Genomic DNA, 21,488 nt, shown 5'->3' with positions numbered 1-21,488 from the left:
ATTCAAAAAAGAATCGAAGATTCAAAATGGACTCCCAGCAACGAGGTGCTTTGGGTCAATTGGAAACAAAAATGGGAACAGAGTTTAATTTTCCTTTACATTACCAGACACAAGGTGACAAGATACAATAGGTATTGAGACTGGCTTTTGAAATAGTGCACACACACCACTAAAAAAATTAATCAATGTACAATTCTTTGCAAATATGTGGTCTTTAACATCAGTGGCCACTTTATGAGGTTTACCTGTACACCTGCTTGTTAATGCAAATATCTAATTAGCCAATCATGTGGCAGCAACTCAATGCATAAAAGCATGCAGACATGGTCAAGAGGTTCAGTTGTTGTTCAGACCAAAAATCAGGATGGGGAAGAAATGCGATCTAAGTGACTTTAACCAAGGAATGATTGTTGGTGCCAGAAGTGGTGGTTTGAGTATCTCAGAAACCTCATATCTCCTGGGATTTTTACGCACAGTTTCTAGAGTTAACAGAGAACGATGCGGAAAAAAGAAACAACCAGTGAGTGGCAGTTCTGTGGGCAAAAACAGCTCATTAATAAGAGAGGTCAGAGGGGAATGGCCAGACTGGTTCAAGCTGATAGGAAGTCGACAGTAACTCAAATAGTCATGCTTTACAACAGAGATGTGCAGAAGAACATTTCTGAATGCACAACCAGCTGAACCTTGAAGTGGATGGTTTGCAGCAGCCAAAGACCATGACACACACTTAGTGGCCATTTTATTAAGTACAAGAGGCACTTAATAAAGTGGCCACTGAGTGTATGTGTATTCAACATATGCATGTTCAATCAGTATTTAACACTATCATACCCTCAGAACTAACCAACAAGCTCCAGAATCTGGGTCTCTGTACCTCCTCCCTCTGCAATTGGATGCTTGACTTCCTCATTGTGAAACCACAGTCAGTGTGGATTGGAAATAACATCTCCTCTCTGACAATCAATACTGGTGCACCTTAAGGATACATGCTTAGCTCACTGCTTTACGTTCCCTCTCTCTACACCTGACTCTGTGACTGGGCACAGTTCAAACACCATCTATGAATTTTCCGATGTCACAACTATTGCTGGCAGAATTTTAGATTGGTGACAAGGTGGTGTACAGGAGCGAGCTAGATCAGCTGGTAGAGTGGTGTTGCAACAACAATCTTACACTCAACATCAGTAAGACCAAGGAATTGATTATGGACTTCATGAAGGGGAAATTGAGGGAACATAAACCTGTTCTCATCAGGGGATCAGCAGTGGAAAGGGAGAGTAATTTCAGGTTCCTTAGTATCAACATTTCAGAAGATCTATCCTGGGCCCAACATATTGATGCATTTACAAAGAAGGCACGACAATGGCTACATTTCATTAGGAGATTGAGGAGACTTGGTACAAAGATTCTGACAAAGAAAGTCAGAAAACTTTCTGACAAAGTTTTATGGTTGTACCATGGAGAGCATTCTAACTGGGTACATCATCATCTGGTATGGAGGGGTCAATGCACAGGATGGGAATAAACTACAGAAATTTGCAAATACAGCCAACTCCATCTTGAGCAATAGCCTCCCCAGGATCTGATTTTAAGGAGCTGTGAAAAGGATGGCCAGTTTTAAGGTTGGAGATGAAAGAAGAGAATATTAGTACAAAGAAAACACTATTAAGGGGCCATTTTTTCTTCCATTCCATAAGGATCATGGTTAACCTCTTACCTTGGTGCCATTTTGCTTCACTAACACACCTCTTGACCCCTTTGAAACCCAAAAAATCTTAATCTGTATATTGAATACAGTCAGCAACCGAAATCTTGAGAGTTGTGAAGCAACCATGGTAGAGATTTCTGACGATTCAGCCTCCCTTGGAAGAGGATGTTTCTGCCATTACCATCCTGAATGGCGGATACCTTAATGGGACCCTGGTCCATTGGTGTAAAGATCCATGTGAATGGAAATACTACCCTGCGTCAATGCCTTCATGACAACAGAGAGGATGGTCTACGTTTTAGTGAAATGACCTTTGATTTTTCTACCTGGCGTAAGCCCAGTCAGAATTCGTTGCTCCTTACAATCCCTCATCCTAAACATGGGTTTGAGATCATTGGCCCTTTTATTTCTTATTATTCAAGTGTTATATGATACCCTGAGCCCTCCTAAAAAAAAGGTCACTTTTAGTAACATTTAGTTTGTCAATCAAGAATCAGGGTGTGGAGCGTCAAACAGCGTGGACCATGGGGCTCACTGTGTTCACAATGACAAGGTGGGCATCCATTTGTATTTATCTGTATTTATAAATTTGTATTTATTTTGAAATTCTGGCTCCGTCGCCTTCAGTGTTGCAAGGTTCAAGTGCTCCTAATAAATGATGTCAGTGATTCCGTTTCAATCACTCCCCAGCAGTGTATACCAGGTGCTCACCACTCATGAGTTAAAAATAAAGGACTCCCTCAGGCTCCCTCGAAACCTCTCACCCTAAATCCACGTTCTTGAATTTTATCTGCCACATATGGGAGAAAAGGTTTCCTGCTGTCTTGTGTCTTTTCTGAAGGTGTTTTTATTTACAATAAGATGGATCCTCACAGTCTATCTCATCATGATATGGTTTGGCTGCACTGATAACTCAGCATTCTGCTTTCTCCTGTACTACCTCGATGTACTGATGTGTTGAAATGATCTATCTGCATGGTGTGCAAAACTAATGTTTTACATTGCACTTTGGTACTTGCGACAATAATAAATTAAACAATTTTAATTTTAAATCTTTTTTTAAAATCAATAACTGTCAGCAGAGGTGTCACAACCAAGACTAAATTAAGACTGCCCACCACACATGAGGCTGATGAATAAAAGTCAATCACATTTTGAACTAAATGAATGCAAGTAGCCTCTTTGTGAAGTAGCTTGGCTGGTTGAACCCTCAAACACCCAATTACTTTAAAAACATCCTTTGTAATCTAAACTTATATAATAACAGATCTTGCTTAGGAGTCCTTACAAAGTGAACATGAATTAAATCAGTTGGTCATTATCAATGGGAAATATTTCATAAGGACAAACTTCAAAACTAGAAGCTTAGCACATCAATGCCCTGATCGACCACAGTTACTACAACTATTTACTACTTGTTAAGCATCACAGGATAAATCACATGGTGCACAAAAGTCACTAATCACATGCACAGTGATAACCATACTAAGGTGGCTGAAAACAAAACTGAATTAAAGTGCCTTTAACTAATATGACATGCACAGCCATTCTAATGCATCGCTTTACCAACTATCGGATGCTTTTAATAAAGTGACAAAAGTTTGGCAATACAATATCTATTAGCTTGCTGAGAAAGACTGCCACTTCAAATTGCATGTGCTACTTCCAAGTAATTTCATTAAAAATTTGGATAGATTTATCTGGGGAAAAATTTTTCCAGCTAATGTAATTTTTGGAAAAAAATGCTGATGACATTATTGTGATACACCATCTTCCAGTTGTGCCTATTCAATACTTTGAGAAAATTGATAATCAGTCAGACAATCCAGCATAATATTCACCAGTTCTAAATTGAAGAAAGCTTTTTCTTTTCCACTTGGTTAATCAATTGACAGAAAATTAAATGAGCAAGTTTATTGACATAATGCACAATTGCAATAACTAGTGTACTTTATGACAATAAATTGCACATTTAGATGTGCACATGGCAATTATGATGGAAAAAAAAACTAAATGGCTCCATGTCCTTCTGAACAAACTTTGAAAAATAAACAAGAAAGTTTTATTTTCAACTGGTACCAATTTCACCCCAGCCATGGCATTCAAAACTCTGTTTTTCCATTTGTTTGGCTGTTCCTCCACGCCTTCCGCTGCCTTCTGATGTCAGGTAGAGAAAAGGACCATACAGGCAGAGTGTTAAACATATCAATATAAACTAACATTAGGGATTCAATATAAAGTGCACGTTATTGTCTATTTCATTGCATTAGTGAAATGCTGAAAATCACCTTGAAACCCAGGACCAGCCTCAAACTTGGACTTAATTACATGAAATCTCTTCCAGTCATTTCTATTGTGCTTTAATCATTAAAAAGCACCTTGGATTAACAAGAGAATAGATGTTCCCCTTTTAACAGTCATTAGCATGGTCGATCTCAGTAATTCCTTAATCTTGTGTTACCATCAAAGATACTCTATTTAACATATAATCCCAGATGCAGGAGTAAAGAACAATTTTACCAACAATTACATGGACTAGTGCCCAAACATTAATTTAATAAAGCCCATCAATATACACATCCAGTAAGACTAAATTTTGGGGAAAATTACAAAAAATGAACAAGTACAAAAATAAAAAAAATATGCAGAACATAAACACACAAGACTCTGCAGGCAATGGAAATCTTGAGGAACACACACAAAATGCTGGAGGAACTCAATAAGTCAGGCAGCAACTTTGGAAGGGAATAAAACTGCCCGACTTGCCAAGTTCCTCTAGCATTTTGTGTGTGTTGCTCAAAAAACTACAAAGAATAATTTGGGTCTTTAGCTAAAAGCAAGCATTATTTACATTGAAGGCTTATCTATACCTCTTCTTTCTGTTGAAGCTCTTTTTTCAAAACTTTACTCAGAACTCTAGCCTCATACTCAGGACGTGGATGATCCTGTTTATTTCAAAAGGGAAGAAAACATTCAGCAGAAACGTTAGTCATAATTAAAAAGCTACATTTAATAGAAGTTATTCAAAGCTCAACTGCTTTTTACTCAGTTAAACTCTGCTAGAAATAATCCACATTTTCTCTAGCCCTTATGCACAAAACATCATTACACAAGTACTGGAGAGTCATGTGCATTGTTGGGCCTTGATCTTGATGTGTTGGCATTGGAGAGAGTCTAGAACAGTGCCACAAGAATGATTCCAGGAATGAAGAGGTTAATGTATGTGGAGCGTTTGATGGCTCTTGGCCTGTACTTGCTGGAGCTTAGATGAATGAAGGGAGATCTCATTGAAACCCATCAAATATCGAATAACCTGCATAGAATGATATGGAGAGGATACTTCCAATTGTGAGGGTGTTTAGGACAAAAGAGCACAACTTCAGAATACAAGGACAGGAAGAATGAGGAGATAAGGAGGATGGTGACTCTCTGGAATTCATAACCACAGACATCAGGTATATTTAAAGCAGAAGTTGATAGGCTCGTGCTTAGTAAGGGCATCAAAGGTTACGAGTTGAAGGTAGGAGGATGGCATTGAGCAAAATAATAAATCAGCCATGATGCAATAGTGGAACAGACTCTTTGAGCTAAGTGGCCTAATTCTGCTCCTAGGACTTACGATCTTATGAAGTATCCAAATGTTATAAACTTGAACCTAAAGTTTGATTGCTTTTGAGAATATTCAAATATATATCAAGATTCAACTTAGTATTTACATGTTTGTAAGATTACCCTAGCATTTACCCAATTAACCCATTGAACAATGAACCTTTTGTTTTCCCCAATACAAGAACATTTCACGACACTGTAACACAGTTAACTTGTATGACTACCAACAAATGCCACCTCCAGAAGGCTCACATTTTTTTGGAATGCCAGTGTACTTGTTTCTTTTGAAGTGGGTATAGATATTCAGGCTCATATCTATTGGATGCTGTATTTCCCCAATCTAATTCTGTAATGCTTTACCAAGGATAGAAGCAGCCAATTGTCAGGCGGTTTTGTAGGAAAGCAACTGCAGTTATCATTTACCATTGGATGGAGACTAAAAACACCTCAATTCAATCAAGATAGTCGTCTCAATTGCAAAATTGCCAGTGATTAAGGAAATGGAAGTTTAAAATGACCAAAAACGTTAAAAATAAACTTTTCTAGTTAACTTTTTACTAAAAACGACTCTGAACTAAACATTTTATTTACTGGTTCTCATTTACAAAACATCTCAAATTCTACAAGTGGTCACTTTATTAGGTATAACTGTACACCTGCTCATTAATGCAAATAACTTATCAGCCAATAATGTGGCTGCAATTGAATGGATAGAGGAATGCAGACATGGTCAAGCAGTTCAGCTGTTGTCCAGACCAAACATTAGAGTGGGGAAGAAATGTGATTGAAGTGTTATTGACTGTATCACTCCATTATGATGCCAAATTGGGTGATTTGAGTACGCTAGAAACTGCTGATCTCTTGGGATTTTCACACACAGTAGCCTCCAGAATTTACAGAGAATGGTGTAAAAACAAAAACAAAGTCCAGTGGGTTGCAGTCTATTTACTTAGAGTGACAGCGCAGAATAGGCCCTTCCACCCAGAAACTCCCAACAACTTCGATTTAACCTTAACTTAATCATGGGACAATTTACGATGACCAGTTAACCTAGCCAGAACGCCTATAAATTGCAAGAGTAAACAAGAGCACCTGGAGAAAACCCATACATTCCACGGAAGGATGTACAGAGACTCTTTACAGAGGATGCCGGGATTGAACTTGGAAACGCAATGCCCGACGCTGTAATAGCCTCGTGTTAACTGCCACACCCAAGTTCAGTGTGGGGGAAAATGCCTGGTTAATGACAGAGATCAGAGGAGAATAGCCAGACTTGTTCAAACTGACAGGAAGGCAACTGTAACTCAAGTAACCACACTTTACAACACTGGTGTGGAGAAGAGCATCTGTGAATGCACAACCTGTCAAAGCTTGAAGTGGACCAGCTACAGCAGCAGAAGACCATGAAGACTCAGTGGCCACATTATTAGGTACAGGAGGTAACTAATAATAAAATGGGCCAATGAATGTATACAACTACCTTAAATGACTAAAAGCTCTTTTGGGCTTTCCCCACTTCTAATTAGCATAAAATTGCCAAATTTGGAAGAGTAATTTTTGTACCTGGGATGAAATGGAAAGAGGCATTTATGGCAGACAAGTACAAGTACTGAGTAGCTTGATGAGAAATTTTCTTTCGAACAACAGCTCTCGTGAAAAGAATTAAGATCAATTATGGCAAACATGATTTGTTTTGACAATACAACATGTAGAAAGGAAAAAGCTCTGAAGCATAAAATTGTATTGGATTAAACCCAGCCCCCTCCCACACCCAGCACCAATACAGCAATAGAAACGTCATAATTAGGCAAGCTTCAGAAAGGTGTACAGGAGATAATTAAAAAAAAATCCAAACCTTTAATCGTTCCTTCAGGCCGACGGCAACAGAAGAAGAAAGAAGAGTTATTAATTGCAAAAATTAATGGCAAAATATTGTTCAATGAAAATTTAGGGACTTTTAAGGAATGAATCTTAAAGGCTAACCTCATCCTCTTCAAATCCAGTAAGATCCCACCTATAATTCAGCCTCATTTGGCACCTTTTCCAGTGTTCCAAGAACATGGCAGCTGGAAATAAAATTAGCTTTTATCAAAATGATTATTATTTTTCCAGCAATAAATTAAAATGACTACAAATTAATAAGAGTCTTTTCAAATATAAAGAATTTCTTTAAATAATTTCTCCACATTCCTACACAACAGTGCACTGATTTTGGGGGATAAAAGTGCCCTTCAGTTGTAGACACTGCAGATAGTTTGCCATGCCAGAATCGTGATATGTGACGGGCGCTTAGATGTAGATAGAGATCCAAGGGAGGATTTTCATTCTTCAGCTGTTATCTCAGTGAGACTACAGATACCACTGATGGTCTCTGTCACAAACTCCAGTTCCTGGTCACCATTAACATTCACTTAATAAGATATAGTGTGGGTTAGACCCTTCTGGCCTTCGAGCTGTGCCACTCAGCAATCCCCTGATTTAATCCTAATCCAGGACAATTTACAGTGCCCAATTAACTTACCATCCAGTACATCTTTGTCTTGTAAGAGGAAACTGGAGAATCCAGAGGAAGCCCATGCATTTATGCAGAGAACATACAAACTCCTTACAGGCAGTGGCCGGAATTGAACCCATGTTGCTGGTACTGTAAAGTGTTGTGCTGATCACTACATTTCCATGCTAACCTCATCCTCTTCAAATCAAGCAAGATCCCACCTATAATTCAGCCACATTTGACACTTTTTCTCATGTTCTAAAAGCATGGCAGCTAGAAATATTCTGAATAATTGCCCAAGTTAGGACCAATCTGTTCATACTGATGGTATACCCCATGACAAAAAACTTTGACAAACTTCTATAGATGCACAGTGGAGAGCATCCTGACTGATTGCATCACAGCCTGGTATGGAAACACCAAAGCCCAGGAATGGAAAAGTCGAGAGAAAGTGGTGGATACAGCCCAGTCAATCACAGGCTAAACCTTCCCCACCATTGAGTAAATGGACAAGGAACCAGCATCCATCATCAAGGACCCTCATCATCTAGGCCAGGCTCTCTTCTTGCTGCTGCCATCAGGAAGGAGATACACGAGCTTGAGGTCTCACACCACCCAGTTCAGGAACAGCTATTACTCCTCAACCATTAGTCTTCTGAATCAACATGGGGAATTTCGCACACCTCAACGCTGACCTGACTCCAGAACCTGTGGACTCGCCTTCAAGGACTCGACAACTCAAGTTCTCAGTATTATTTACTTATTTTTTTAAAAATTACATAATATGTCTTTTTTTGTACATTGGTTGTTTGTCAGTCTTTTTATGTCTAGCTTTTCATAAATTCTATTGTATTTTGTTTTTTTTTGTAAATGCCTGCAAAAAAAAGTGAATCTCAAGTTAGCACATGGTGACATATACTATGGGAATAACTTCACTCAACATCACTTACCACATCATTGAAATGCTCCCACAACTGATAGACTCACTTTCAAGGACTCCTCATCTCATGCTCGCATTAGTTACTGCTTACTTACTTATTATTATTTATTTCTTTTTGTATTTGAACAGTTTGCTGTCTTTTACACACTGGTTGAACGCCCAGTTTGGTGCAGTCTTTCATTTATTCTATTATGGTTATTATTCTTTTATGGATTTATTGAGCATGCCCACAAGAAAATTAATCTTGGGGTTGTAAATGGTGATATATACTTTGATAATAAATATAATTTGAGCTTTGAAAATCAACTTTCTACCCATTACCAGGACTGCTAATTACCCATCCTTATTCCTCTTTATAGGAGCAGAATTAGGCTATTTGGCCCATCGAGTCTGCATTGCCATTTCATCATGGCTGATCCAGTTTTCCCCTCAGCCCCAATCTCCTGCCTTACCCCCACCCCCCCACCATCTTCCTTTAGCCCTGACCACTCAAGAATCTATCAACCTCTGCCTTAAATATACAAAAAGACTTGGCTTCCACAGCTGCCTATGGCATCGAATTCCACAGACTCACAACTCTCTGGCTAAAGAAATTCCTCATCTCCCTTCTAAAAGGATACCACTCTATTCTCAGGCTGTGACCTCTGGACTTAAGACACTTCTACTCCTACTAGAGGAAACATTCTCTCTGCATCCACTCGATCAAGGCCTTTCACCATTTGATGGGTTTCAATTAGGTCACCCCTCATGCTTCTAAATTCCAGTGAATATAGGCCCAGTGCCATCATACTCTAAGTGAGGCCTCACCAGTGCTTTATAAACATTATATTATATTATAATGTTTATAATTATATCAACATTATATCCTTGCTTTTTTATTCTAGTCCTCTTGAAATGAATGCTAACATTGCATTTGCCTTCTTCACAACAGACTCAACCTACAAATTAACCTTTAAGGAATCCTGCACAAGGCCTCTCAGGTCCCATTGTGCCTCAGATTTTTGTAGTTTCTCTCCATTTAGAAAATTCTTAACCCTTTCATTTCCTCTACCAAAGCGCCAACACTATCCTTCTACAGCCCCTCTGCTTTCTCAAAACTATCTGCTCCTCCACCTATCTTCACATCATCTGCAAACTTTGCAACAAAGCCATCAATTCCAGCATCAAAATCATTGACGTACAAGGTAAAAAGAATCAACACACACCCCTGTGGAACAGCACTTGTCACTGACATTCAACCAGAAAAGGCTCCCTTTTTTCCCCACTCTTTGCCTCCTGCCAATCAACCACTTCTTTACCCATGCTATAATCTTCCCTCTAAAACTATGGGCTCTTAACTTGTAAGGAGCCTCATATGTGGCACCTTGTCAAAGGCCTTCTGAAAATCCAAGTACACATCAACAGATTCTGCTTTGCCAATCCTGCTTGTTATTTCTTCAAAGAATTCCAACGCATTTGTCAGGCAGCCATGCTGACTACGGCCTATTTTATCAAGTGCTCCAAAACTACATCCTTAACAATCAACCCCAACATCTTCCCAACCACTGAGGTCAGATCAACTGGCCTATAATTTCCTTTTTTTTTGACTCGCTCCTTTCTTGAAGAGTGGAGTGACATTTGCAATTTTCCAGTCTTCCCAAACCATTCCAGAATCTAGTCATTCTTGAAAGATCATTAATATTGCCTCTACAATCTCTTATGCCAGCTCTTTCAGAACCCTAAGTTGTACACCATCTAATCCAGGTGATTCATCTACCTTCAGACCTTTCAGTTTCTCAAGAACCTTCTAATATGATAATAGTAACTTTACACACTTCATGAACCCTGACACCTGGAGCTTCACCATCTTGCTAGTTTATGTTCTTCTGAAATCACAAATCTGGTCACCTTCCACCTAGCCTCTTTCCCCTCCCTCCACGTTTTTATTCTGGCGTCTTCCCCCGTCCTTTTCAGTCCTGAAGATGGGTCTCGGCCCAAAACGCCAACTGCTTGTTCATTTCCCCAGACACTACCTGTCCTGCTGAGTTCCTCCAGCATTTTGTGTGTATTGCTTTGGATTTCCAGCATCTGCAGACTCTCTCGTGTTTAGGCAATTGTCATTGCCTTCAAGATGTTGGATAGTATTAAGAAGACTTTTCCTTTAATGTTAGCTTTCCTGAACCATTTATGCATAAAATTAGAAACAAAGTTTAAATCTCAAGATAGAAGATTCCCATTGGTTCCAATTTCCACAAGCAAGGATAAACGTTTGATGAACAATTTGTTTTAACTAATCAAATATGTCACTTCTTGGGGAGGTAGAAATATTCCCCAACACCTGTTATCACAACCAGCATCGAGGAACAGTAAAGCAGCTTCAAAGTTCTATTAACATTGAATCACTTTGCGCACAGGTGCAGAACAATTTTACCAATTCCATGGACTAGTGTCCAAATATTTATTAATAAAGCCCAAAAATATACACATGCAGTAAGACTAATAAATTAACAATAGATACAAACATTTTAAATATGCAGGACATAACATAGACACAAGAGATTCTGCAGATAATAGACAATAGACAGTAGGTGCAGGAGTAGGCCATTTGGCCCTTCTAACCAGCACCGCCCTTCACTGTGATCATGGCTGATCATACACAATCAGTATCCTGTTCCTGCCCTCTCCCCATATCCCTTGATCCCGCTATCTATAAGAGCTCTATCTAACTCTCTCTTGAATGCATCCAGAGACTTGGCCTCCACTGCCTTCTGGGGCAGAGCATTCCACATATCCACCACTCTCTGGGTGAAAAAGTTTTTCCGCATCTCTGTTCTAAATGGCCTACCCCTTATTCTTAAACTGTGGCCTCTAGTTCTGGACTCACCCATCAGCGGGAACATGCTTCCTGCCTCCAGTGTGTCCAATCCCTTAATAATCTTATATGTTTCAATCAGATCCCCTCTCATCCTTCTAAATTCCAGTGTATACAAGCCCAGTCGCTCCAATCTTTCAACATATGACAGTCCCGCCATTCTGGGAATTAACCTTGTGAACCTACGCTGCACTCCCTCAATAGCAAGAATGTCCTTCCCCAAATTTGGAGACCAAAACTGCACACAATACTCCAGGTGGGGTCTCACCAGGGCCCTGTACAGCTGCAGAAGGACCTCTTTACTCCTATTCTCAATTCCTCTTGTTATAAAGGCCAGCATGCCATTAGCTTTCTTCACTGCCTGCTGTACCTGCATGCTTGCTTTCATTGACTGATGTACAAGAACACCTAGATCTTGTTGTACTTCCCCTTTTTCTAACTTGACTCCATTTAGATAGTAATCTGCTTTCCTGTTCTTGCCACCAAAGTGGATAACCTCACATTTTTCCACATTAAACTGCATCTGCCCACTCACCCAACCTGTCCAAGTCACCCTGCATTCTCATAACATCCTCCTGACATTTCACACTGCCACCCAGCTTTGTGTCATCAGCAAATTTGCTAATGTTACTTTTAATCCCTTCATCTAAATCATTAATGTATATTGTAAACAGCTGCAGTCCCAGCACTGAACCTTGCAGTACCCCACTGGTCATAGCCTGCCATTCTGAACGGGACCCGTTAATCGTTTCCTGTCAGCCAGCCAATTTTCAATCCATGTCTGTACTCTGCCCCCAATACCATGTGCCCTAATTTTGCCCACTCATCTCCTATGTGGGACTTTATCAAAAGCTTTCTGGAAGTCCAGGTACACTACATCCACTGGCTCTCCCTTGTCCATTTTCATAGTTACATCCTCAAAGAACTCCAGAAGATTAGTCAAGCATGATTTTCCCTTCGTAAATCCATGCTGACCCGGACTGATCCTTCTACTGCTATCCAAATGTGTCGCAATTTCCTCTTTTATAATTGACTCCAGTATCTTTCCCACCACTGACGTCAGGCTAACCGGTCTATAATTCCCTGTTTTCTCTCTCCCTCCTTTCTTGAAAAGTGGGACAACATTAGCCACCCTCCAATCAGCAGGAACTGTTCCTGAATCTATAGAACATTGGAAAATGATTACCAATGCATCCGCAATTTCTAGAGCCACCTCTTTAAGTACCCTGGGATGCAGACCATCAGGTCCCGGGGACTTATCAGCCTTCAGACTCAACAGTCTATCTAACACCGTGTCTTGCCTAATATAAATTTCCTTCAGTTCATCCTTTACCCTAGTTCCTTTGGCCACTATTACATCTGGGAGATTGTTTGTGTCTTCCCTAGTGAAGACAGATCCAAAGTACCTGTTCAACTCATCTGCCATTTCCTTGTTCCCCATAATAAATTCACCCGTTTCTGTCTTCAATGGCTGAATTTTGGTCTTAACTATTTTTTTGCTATTCACATACCTAAAGAAGCTTTTACTATCCTCCTTTATATTCTTGGTTAGTTTATCTTCGTACCTCATTTTTTCTTGGCGTATTGCCTTTTTTGTTATCTTCTGTTGCTCTTTAAAAGCTTCCCAGTCCTCCGGTTTCTCGCTCATCTTTGCTATGTTATACTTCTCTTTTATTTTTATACTGCCCTTTACTTCCCTCGTCAGCCACAGCCGCCCCTTATTCCCCTTAGGATCTTCCTTCCTCTTTGGAGTGAACTGATCCTGCACCTTCTGCATTATTCCCAGAAATACCTGCCATTGTTGTTCCACTGTCTTCCCTGCTAGGGTATTGTTCCATTGAACTTTGGCCAGCTCCTCCCTCATAGCTCTAGTTCCCTTTGTTCAACTATAATACTGACACATCCGATTTTCCCTTCTCCTTCTCAAATTGTACATTAAAACATATCATATTATGGTCACTACCTCCTAATGGTTCCCTTACTTCGAGGTCCCTGATCAAATTCGGTTCATTGCACAACACTAAATCTAGAATTGCCTTCTCCCTGGTAGGCTCCAGTACAAGCTGTTCTAAGAATCCATCTCGGAGGCACTCCACAAACTCCCTTTCTTGGGGCCCAGTATCATTCTGATTCTCCCAGTCTACCTGCATGTTGAAATCCCCCATGACAAATGTATCATTTCCTTTGCGACATGCCAATTTTAACTCTTCATTCAACTTACATCCTACATCCAGACTGCTGTTTGGGGACCTGTAGATAACTCCGATTAAGGTCTTTCTACCCTTAGAATTTCTCAGTTCTATCCATACTGACTCTACATCCCCTGATTCTATGTCCCCCCCTTGCAAGGGACTGAATATCATTCCTCACCAACAGAGTTACCCCACCCCCTCTGCCAGTCAGTCTGCCCTTTTGATAAGATGTAAAACCTTGAATATTCATTTTCCAGGCCCTGTCCGCTTGAAGCCATGTCTCTGTTATTCCCACAACATTGTACTTGCCAATTTCCAACTGAGCCTCAAGCTCATCTACTGCATTCCTTATACTTCGTGCATTCATACATAATACTTTTAATTCGTTACTCCCCTCTCCTTTCATATCAATTACTATTTCACTTGGCCATACTGTATGATCTCTTCCTGAGCTTTCTACCTCATTGATCCTGTTGTCCTTTTTAACTTTTCTTATTTTCACTTTCCCTTTAACTCCATCCTTATATTTCCAGTTCATCCCCTCCCCCCCACTACTTAGTTTGAACACATCTGTGTTGCAGTGGCAAACCTGTCTGCCAGAATGCTGGTCCCCCGCCTATTAAGGTGTAACCCGTCCCTTTTGTACAATTCATCCCTACCCCAAAACAGATCCCAGTGGTCCAAGAATGTAAATCCTTGCTTCCTGCACCAGTTCCTCAGCCACACATTCAGATCCATTATTTCCCTGTTCCTGCCCTCTCCAGCACGAGGAACTGGAAATGCAGAGGAGCACACAAAATGCTAGAGGAACTTAGCTGGTCGGGCACCATTAATAGATAAGAATGTAGAGTCGACGTTTTGGGCCAAGATCCTTCATCAGAAGTAGGACTTCTGAATATACAGCAGGTCAGTACAACATGGTGGCCTGAAAGACTATATTGCGCTGCGCTGTTCTAAGTTTAATGTAATTCTGGTGGGATAAAAGAGACTTATTGTTGATATGTATGCCAGGTCCTTTCCTCTTCCGTTGCTTAGGCTTTCAGTAATCTAGCTGCCTGTTTAAAGGGAGTTGGTGACTTGGACCAAATGTTCCTAATGGCAGTCAGTAACCTTGGCTGTCCATTTTGTAAATCATTTTATAGAATTGATTGCAGGGATTGATTAAGAGCTTTAGTATTACTCTACAAAATGATTACTTCCAGAGTGCTTTTTTTTTCTTAGAAATTCCTACATTTCAAACAATTAGAATGTCACCAAAAGATTTATGGGAATAACTTAAGTGATAAACAACTGGTCAGGAAACCTCTACATGTAGCTTTGATGTTTACACTTACGTAAACATTATAAGCTCTGTTTAATACTTAGCAACTGTTGTGCAATGCCAGTCAAACTTTCAATTACAACTATCCATTAAAACCATTTGTTTTGCTTACAGTCCATTACTTTATGTAAGCTTGCCTTAAATCAACCTATGCCGAGTAGTTGAGCAATAGGGACATTCGTAACATTTTAATTCTGACATGACTATCAATGTCAATAACAAATCCAAGTAATACTCCTAATATGGCTCCTGTACATAAGAAAGATACTGTATTCTGAAATACAAAACAGAACAAGGCTTCTTGATTCAAGTTGCACAGGCAGCACAATTGTGTAGCAGATAGCGTAAGGATTTTCTTTCATTGAGGTTCAATTCTGACATGGTCTGTAAGGCATTTGCACGTTATCACTGTTACCATGTGGGTTTCCTCTGAGTTCTCCAATTTCCTCCCACGTTCCTAAGATGAGATAGTGCTAGTAAGTAGTGGGTCTGCTATGATGCTGCCAGAAGTATGGCGACACCTGTGGGCTGACCCAAGCACATCCTCGGACTGCGTTGGTCACCACCACAAATGATGCAGGTCACTGCATGATTCAATGTACATATGACAAATAAAGCTAATCTTTAATCTTTGACGTGGCTAAATGCAGAGCAAAATGAAAAAGTAGCATGTAAATGCATTTCTGCTTTCCAAGATAAACTCTGAGGAATAAAGAAAAGTCAATTGAGAATAATTGGTTTATTTGCCAACTCTTACTCTGCTCTGTCTACAGCCTCCTACATTGGTCACCCCAAATAAAACCCCTCATCTTTCCAGTCAGTTATCAACCTTTTATATTTTAGACACATGCACTCAATGTGTTCTCAATTATAGTTTCAGTGTTGTAGATGTAGGAGTAAATCAATGTGTTATAGCTGGGAGAGTAGTGGGGATAACCTCCCATTACTTACCAAGTGCTCCCAAAGGTGTGTATAGCCTCTTGCAACCAGGTACAGCTCATTGCCTCCACGTGTCTTAGCTACTAAGCACAGCAGGCCCTTCCACTGACAGGATAAGGGGCAAAGGCAGGTTACTGGTGCCTTAAAACCAGTCGCTGCGGACAGAAGGTGCAGAAGGAAACTCTGATCTCAAACCTCCGCTGCCATGAGGTTATACCCACTCACAGGGAAGGCTTTGGGAGTAAATCCTGAGGAAAAATCTGGAGAGATGTGCCTGCACCCGCCACCCACTGTGATATCACCAAATGATATAGAATCAGGTTCACTATGACTAACGTACTTCATGAAACCTGTAGCTTTGCAGTAGCAGTATGGTGCAATACATAAAAAGTACTATAAATTACAATAATATATATTAAAAATTAAATTGTAAACAATCCTCAGAGGGATAAGAAGTGGAGAGAGTGAGCAGCTTCAAGGTCCTGGTGTGTCTGAGGATCTAACCTGGTTCCAACATATCGATGTAATTATAAAGAAGGGAAGACAGTGGCTATACTTTATTAGGAGTTGAAGAGATTTGGCATGTCAACAAATACACTCCAAAACTTCTGACAGGCTGCATCACTGTCTGGTATGGAGGTGCTTCGCACATGACAGAAAGAAGCTGCAGAAGGTTTAAATCTAGTCAGCTCCATCTTGGGTACTAGCCTACAAAGTACCCAGGACATCTTTAGGGAGCGGAGTCTCAGAAAGGCAGAGTCCATTATTAACAACCTCCAGCATCCAAGGCATGCTCTTTTTTCACTGTTACCATCAGGCAGGATGTACAGAAGCCTGAAGGCACACACTCAGCGATTCAGGAACAGCTTCTTCCCCTCTGCCATCCGATTCCTAAATGGACATTGAAGCTTTGGACACTACCTCACTTTTTTAAATATACAGTATTTCTATTTTTGTATGTTTTTTTAAAGTCTATTCAATATATGTAATTGATTTACTTGTTTATTATTATTTTTATTTTATTTATTATTATTCTTTTTCTCTCTGCTAGATTATATATTGCATTGAACTGCTGCTGCTAACTTAACAAATTTCACATCACATGCCGGTGATAATAAACCTGATTCTGATTCTGAAACTGAAAAAGAGAGTAAAAGTAGTGAGGTAGTGTTCATGGGTTGGCTGATTGTCCATTCAGAAATTTGACGGCAGAAAACTTTGAAGCTGTTCCTAAAATGTTGAGTGTGTGTCCTCAGGCTCCTGTACCTCCTCCCTGATGGTAGTAATGAGAAGAGCATGTCTTGGGTGCTCTAGATCAAGGCTAGTTCCCATGATCCCATGATGGAGCTGGCTGAATTTGCAACTTTCTGCAGCTCCTTCCTGAAGCTGTGCAGTTGGTTCTCATTCCAGATGGTGATTCAACCAGCTAGAATGATCTCCATGGTACATCTGTAGATATTTGCGAGTCTGTGGTGACATACCAAATCTCCCCAAATTTCAAATATAGCAACTGTCATGCCTTCTTTATAATTGCATTACTATGTTGAGCCCAGGATAGGTCTTCAGAGATGTTGACAGCCAGGAACTTGATATTTGATGAATCATTTCTGTAGTCTGAGAAGAACTCAAAGGAGCAAGATATCTTTCTTTGTGGTTTTTAAGTATTGCTTAACTATACACAAGGAACTCACTGAGGCATACAGAATTCAGGTTTAAATTTAAATATGTGACAATATTTCATCTTAGATTTGTAAAATTAGCTAGTCCCTTTATCAAATTTTAGTTGAAACTCACGACTTTAAACAAAGATTCTTTTCCAAAGGAAGTATATCTTATATACATATAAGATACCCTATTAGGCTTGATAAAATTTTTTATCCACTTGCGTCCTTGAACTTTCTACATTTACTCCCATGCCAAGAAGAGTCCAAAGCAGATATTTCAAAACTTCTAAACATTAGTTCAAGTTTTATGGTCATTCAACCATTCATGAATATCCATGAATACAGCCAAAAGAAACAGTGTTCCTCCAGGGCCAAGGTGCAGAACAAGTCCCATTTGTCATACACACCACAAGACACATACATCAGTAAACACAGAATCACGCAGAAATATTTAATTTAGTCCAAGTCCCTCCTGAGTTGGCAGCAATCTGTAGCCGAATACAATCTGGCTCATCTTCTACCGAGCAAGCACTGGAGAGCAGCACCAACACCAGCATGGATCCCATACAACACCACCTCCAGAACTTCTCTCCTGGATAACTGCAAACAGGCAATTCCACTGTATGAGGCCTAGTCCTTGCTACAACGGAGGCCAGGCAGCACCATCCACTGCCCCCACCCCCTGGCTGACAGTCCCGCCAATAAACCAGTGAATTGGACTTGCAGTATTCTACATTACCAATGTCCAACAGGGTCCTGCAATCACACAAAAAAACAACTAAGACAATTTGTCACTGTTAAACTGCACACCACCTTGATGCACTCTTGCTAATGCCTCTCTGTAGCAGGCATCAACATGGTTCACAGCAAGTCCAGCTCCTTTACCAATGAACAACTCAATGATGAGATATACTTGTACTTCAAGTTTTTAATGTCCAGCAATATCTAGTGATCATAAAAAAAGGCATTTAAAAAAAGACAATAACATGTTGGTTAGCCGCATGGAAGCCACTGCATCTGTGCACACTGCCATCTTACCAGAAATTATTTCGACTGTATATATTATACCGCCAAACAGAAAACTTTTCTCTGGACCTAGATGCATAATATGTGTAACTTACACACAAAACAAAATAATTCTACTACAAGTAAATTAACAATTATGTGCATTTATGCAACAAATGAGAAAATAATCGCTATAATGCCACTGGTGTTTCATACACGATAAGATCTGTGTGGTGGCAGGGGAGTCACTAATCTCATGCTCTGGGGAGGAAGTTGTTTCCTATCCTAACAGTCCTCATGCTATGGTATCTCCTGCTTGATGAGCAGGTCAAAGAGATTGTTGGATGGATGAGGGGAAACACTGATAATGCTGAGGGCTTTGTGTATGCAGTATCCAGGATAGGTAGAAGGGAGACCCCAGTGATCCTCTCAGCAGTCCTCACAATCTTTTGTAGGGTCTTGTGGTCAGATGTCTTGCAATTCCCATATTAATTAGGCAGTGATGCAGCTGTCAATGCCGATCCAGTGGTGGGGTGGGGGGGGGGGGGGCGCAAGCTTTGCTTGCTTCGGTCTCGACAAGATCTGGAGACACTGCTCTGCTTTCTTGACTAGGGAGGTGGTGTTGAGGGAGCAGGTGAGATCATCTGTTATGTGCACACCCAGAAACATGGCGCTCCTAACTGTCACCGTGTCAGAGCAGTTTATGTGCAATGATAAGTGGTCAGCCTGCACCCTTGTAAAAGTTCACAATCACCTCTTTAGTCTTGTCCGTGGTAAGATTCAAGTTGTTGTGATCTCACCGTTCTACCAGTTGTTCTCCCTCCTCTCTGTAGACTGTCTCATCATCATCGTTAATGAGGCCAACCACTGTTGTATCTTCCACAAACTTGCTGATTCGGTTGGAACCGGATGTGCCATGGAAATGGTCATTTTGAGCAATGATGTTCATTGATTAATGAATTAGTAACAATAAGCATGGACTTTGTTGCTTATTTCCATGTCTTCATTGCTCTCGGATGGTACAAAATCATTTGCTTTTTATTTGGCAGTAAAGATAATGATTATGCATCTTTTTATTATGCGTAAGGCTTAAAAAATTGAGGGGTGGCATGCCATGAACCAACATTTTAGTATGTGCCATCATGGGCACGTATCATGGTCATGATCAATGCTTGAGTATTGAGCACAACTGGAGCACTGTGTATAGTCTTGGCTGTTCTGTTATGGGGAAGAGAATAGTGAACTGTGAAGAACACTGAGGATGGTGTCTGAAATTGTGGAGAGGCTGGGACAAGCTGGAACTTTATTCGTTGGAAAGTAGGAGACTAAGGGGTACCTTGGAGAGGTATAAAGTCATGGAAGATACAGAGACAGTAAATGCACACAGCTTTTAGCCAGGGTGGCGAACTAAAATCTTCAGGGCATAGGTCCAGAGGTGAAAGGTGAAAGATTGAAAAGGGATCTGAGGGGCAACTTCTTTGCGCAGAGGGTGGAATGTGTATGGAATGAAATGCCAGATAAAACAGTTGAGGCAGGGATGTGGGGACAATAAGAATGTTTAAAAGACATTTGGACAAGTACATGGATAGGAGGGGTTTAGAAGGATAATGTGCCAAATGTGCGCACATACTGGGCACAAGCTAGGCCAATGTGCCACCTGCCATGCTACATTATCTGCCTTTAGACCAATGGATGATTATGTTGGCAATATCCCTCTTGATAGCAGTACTGTCATGTTTGCGGCTATACCACTTGACTGATGTAATAGCTGTGGAAATACTGTGGAGAGCATTCTAACTGGGTGCATCATCATCTGGCATGGAAGTGCCAATGCAAAGGATCGGAAACAACTGCAGAGGGTTGAAACTTGGCCAATTATCATCATGGGCACTAGCTTCCCCAGCATTGAGAACATCTTCAAAGGAGGTGCCTCAAGAAGGTGCCATCCATCATTAAGGACCCTTGCCACACAGGACATGTTCTCTCTTCATTACTACCATCACAAAGGAGGTACAGGAGCCTGGAGACACAGAACAGCTTCTTGCCCCACTGGCATCAGATTTTTGAAGGGTTACCTTCAAAATAGCAAGATTACCTTACTATCTTGCTCTCCTTTGTACTACATAGCTTGCACTTTTCTTATTGTAACTTTATAACAATTTATGTATTGAACTGTACAGCTGCCAGAAAACAATAAATTTCAAGACACGTCAGTGATGATAAACCTGATTCTGATTCAGAGTTGTGCACAAGCTTTAAATGGCAAGTCAGACACTGACACCATTATAGCACCTGGTAAAAGACCAAAGACTAGTTTTATTGGTCACGTGTACAGCGAAACATACAGTAAAATGTACCGTTCTGCTTCAATGACTGAGGATTGTGCTGAGCATGCTTCTGGTGCCAACATATCATGCCCACAACTCATGAATCCCAAGCCGTACACCTTTGGAATATAGGAGGAAAATGGAGGCCTCAGCAGAAACCTATGGGGTCACGTACAAAACATAAATTCCTTACAGACTGGTGGGGAATGAATCGCAATCGATGATCACTGGCACCGTTAAATGATTCTGACTTCTACACTACTGTGCTGAGATACAGGTCTATCGAGAGACACAGAGACAAATTTAATGAAGAGTTTAGAAATGTACACTAGTTCAAAAATCTTTTTAATCCCACACCGGCAGCTCAAGAAATGTTTCCACAACTCCATGGCCATGGTTCGATTATAGAGGGAAAAGAGATTGTGCTTTATATCCTAT

The 21,488-nt window shown here is 40.4% G+C and overlaps 1 protein-coding gene across 1 annotated transcript in view; it reads right to left on the bottom strand.

Moving 5' to 3' along the window:
* The window catches only part of ano1a (anoctamin 1, calcium activated chloride channel a), a 282,789-nt gene that overhangs the window by 71,074 nt on the left and 190,227 nt on the right, over window positions 1-21,488 (bottom strand). The window contains exons 14-17 of the mRNA XM_059976065.1: window positions 7,301-7,383; window positions 7,173-7,184; window positions 4,579-4,653; window positions 3,788-3,865 (exon numbers count right to left, since the gene is read on the bottom strand). Coding sequence (XP_059832048.1) covers window positions 3,788-3,865; window positions 4,579-4,653; window positions 7,173-7,184; window positions 7,301-7,383 — 248 coding nt within the window. The remainder of the gene's footprint in view (window positions 1-3,787; window positions 3,866-4,578; window positions 4,654-7,172; window positions 7,185-7,300; window positions 7,384-21,488) is intronic.

Source organism: Hypanus sabinus, chromosome 7 (genome assembly GCF_030144855.1).
Source record: "Hypanus sabinus isolate sHypSab1 chromosome 7, sHypSab1.hap1, whole genome shotgun sequence".
NCBI lineage: Eukaryota > Metazoa > Chordata > Chondrichthyes > Myliobatiformes > Dasyatidae > Hypanus > Hypanus sabinus.
Note: the sequence above shows the minus strand (reverse complement) of the source record. Positions and strands in the feature narration are given on the sequence as shown.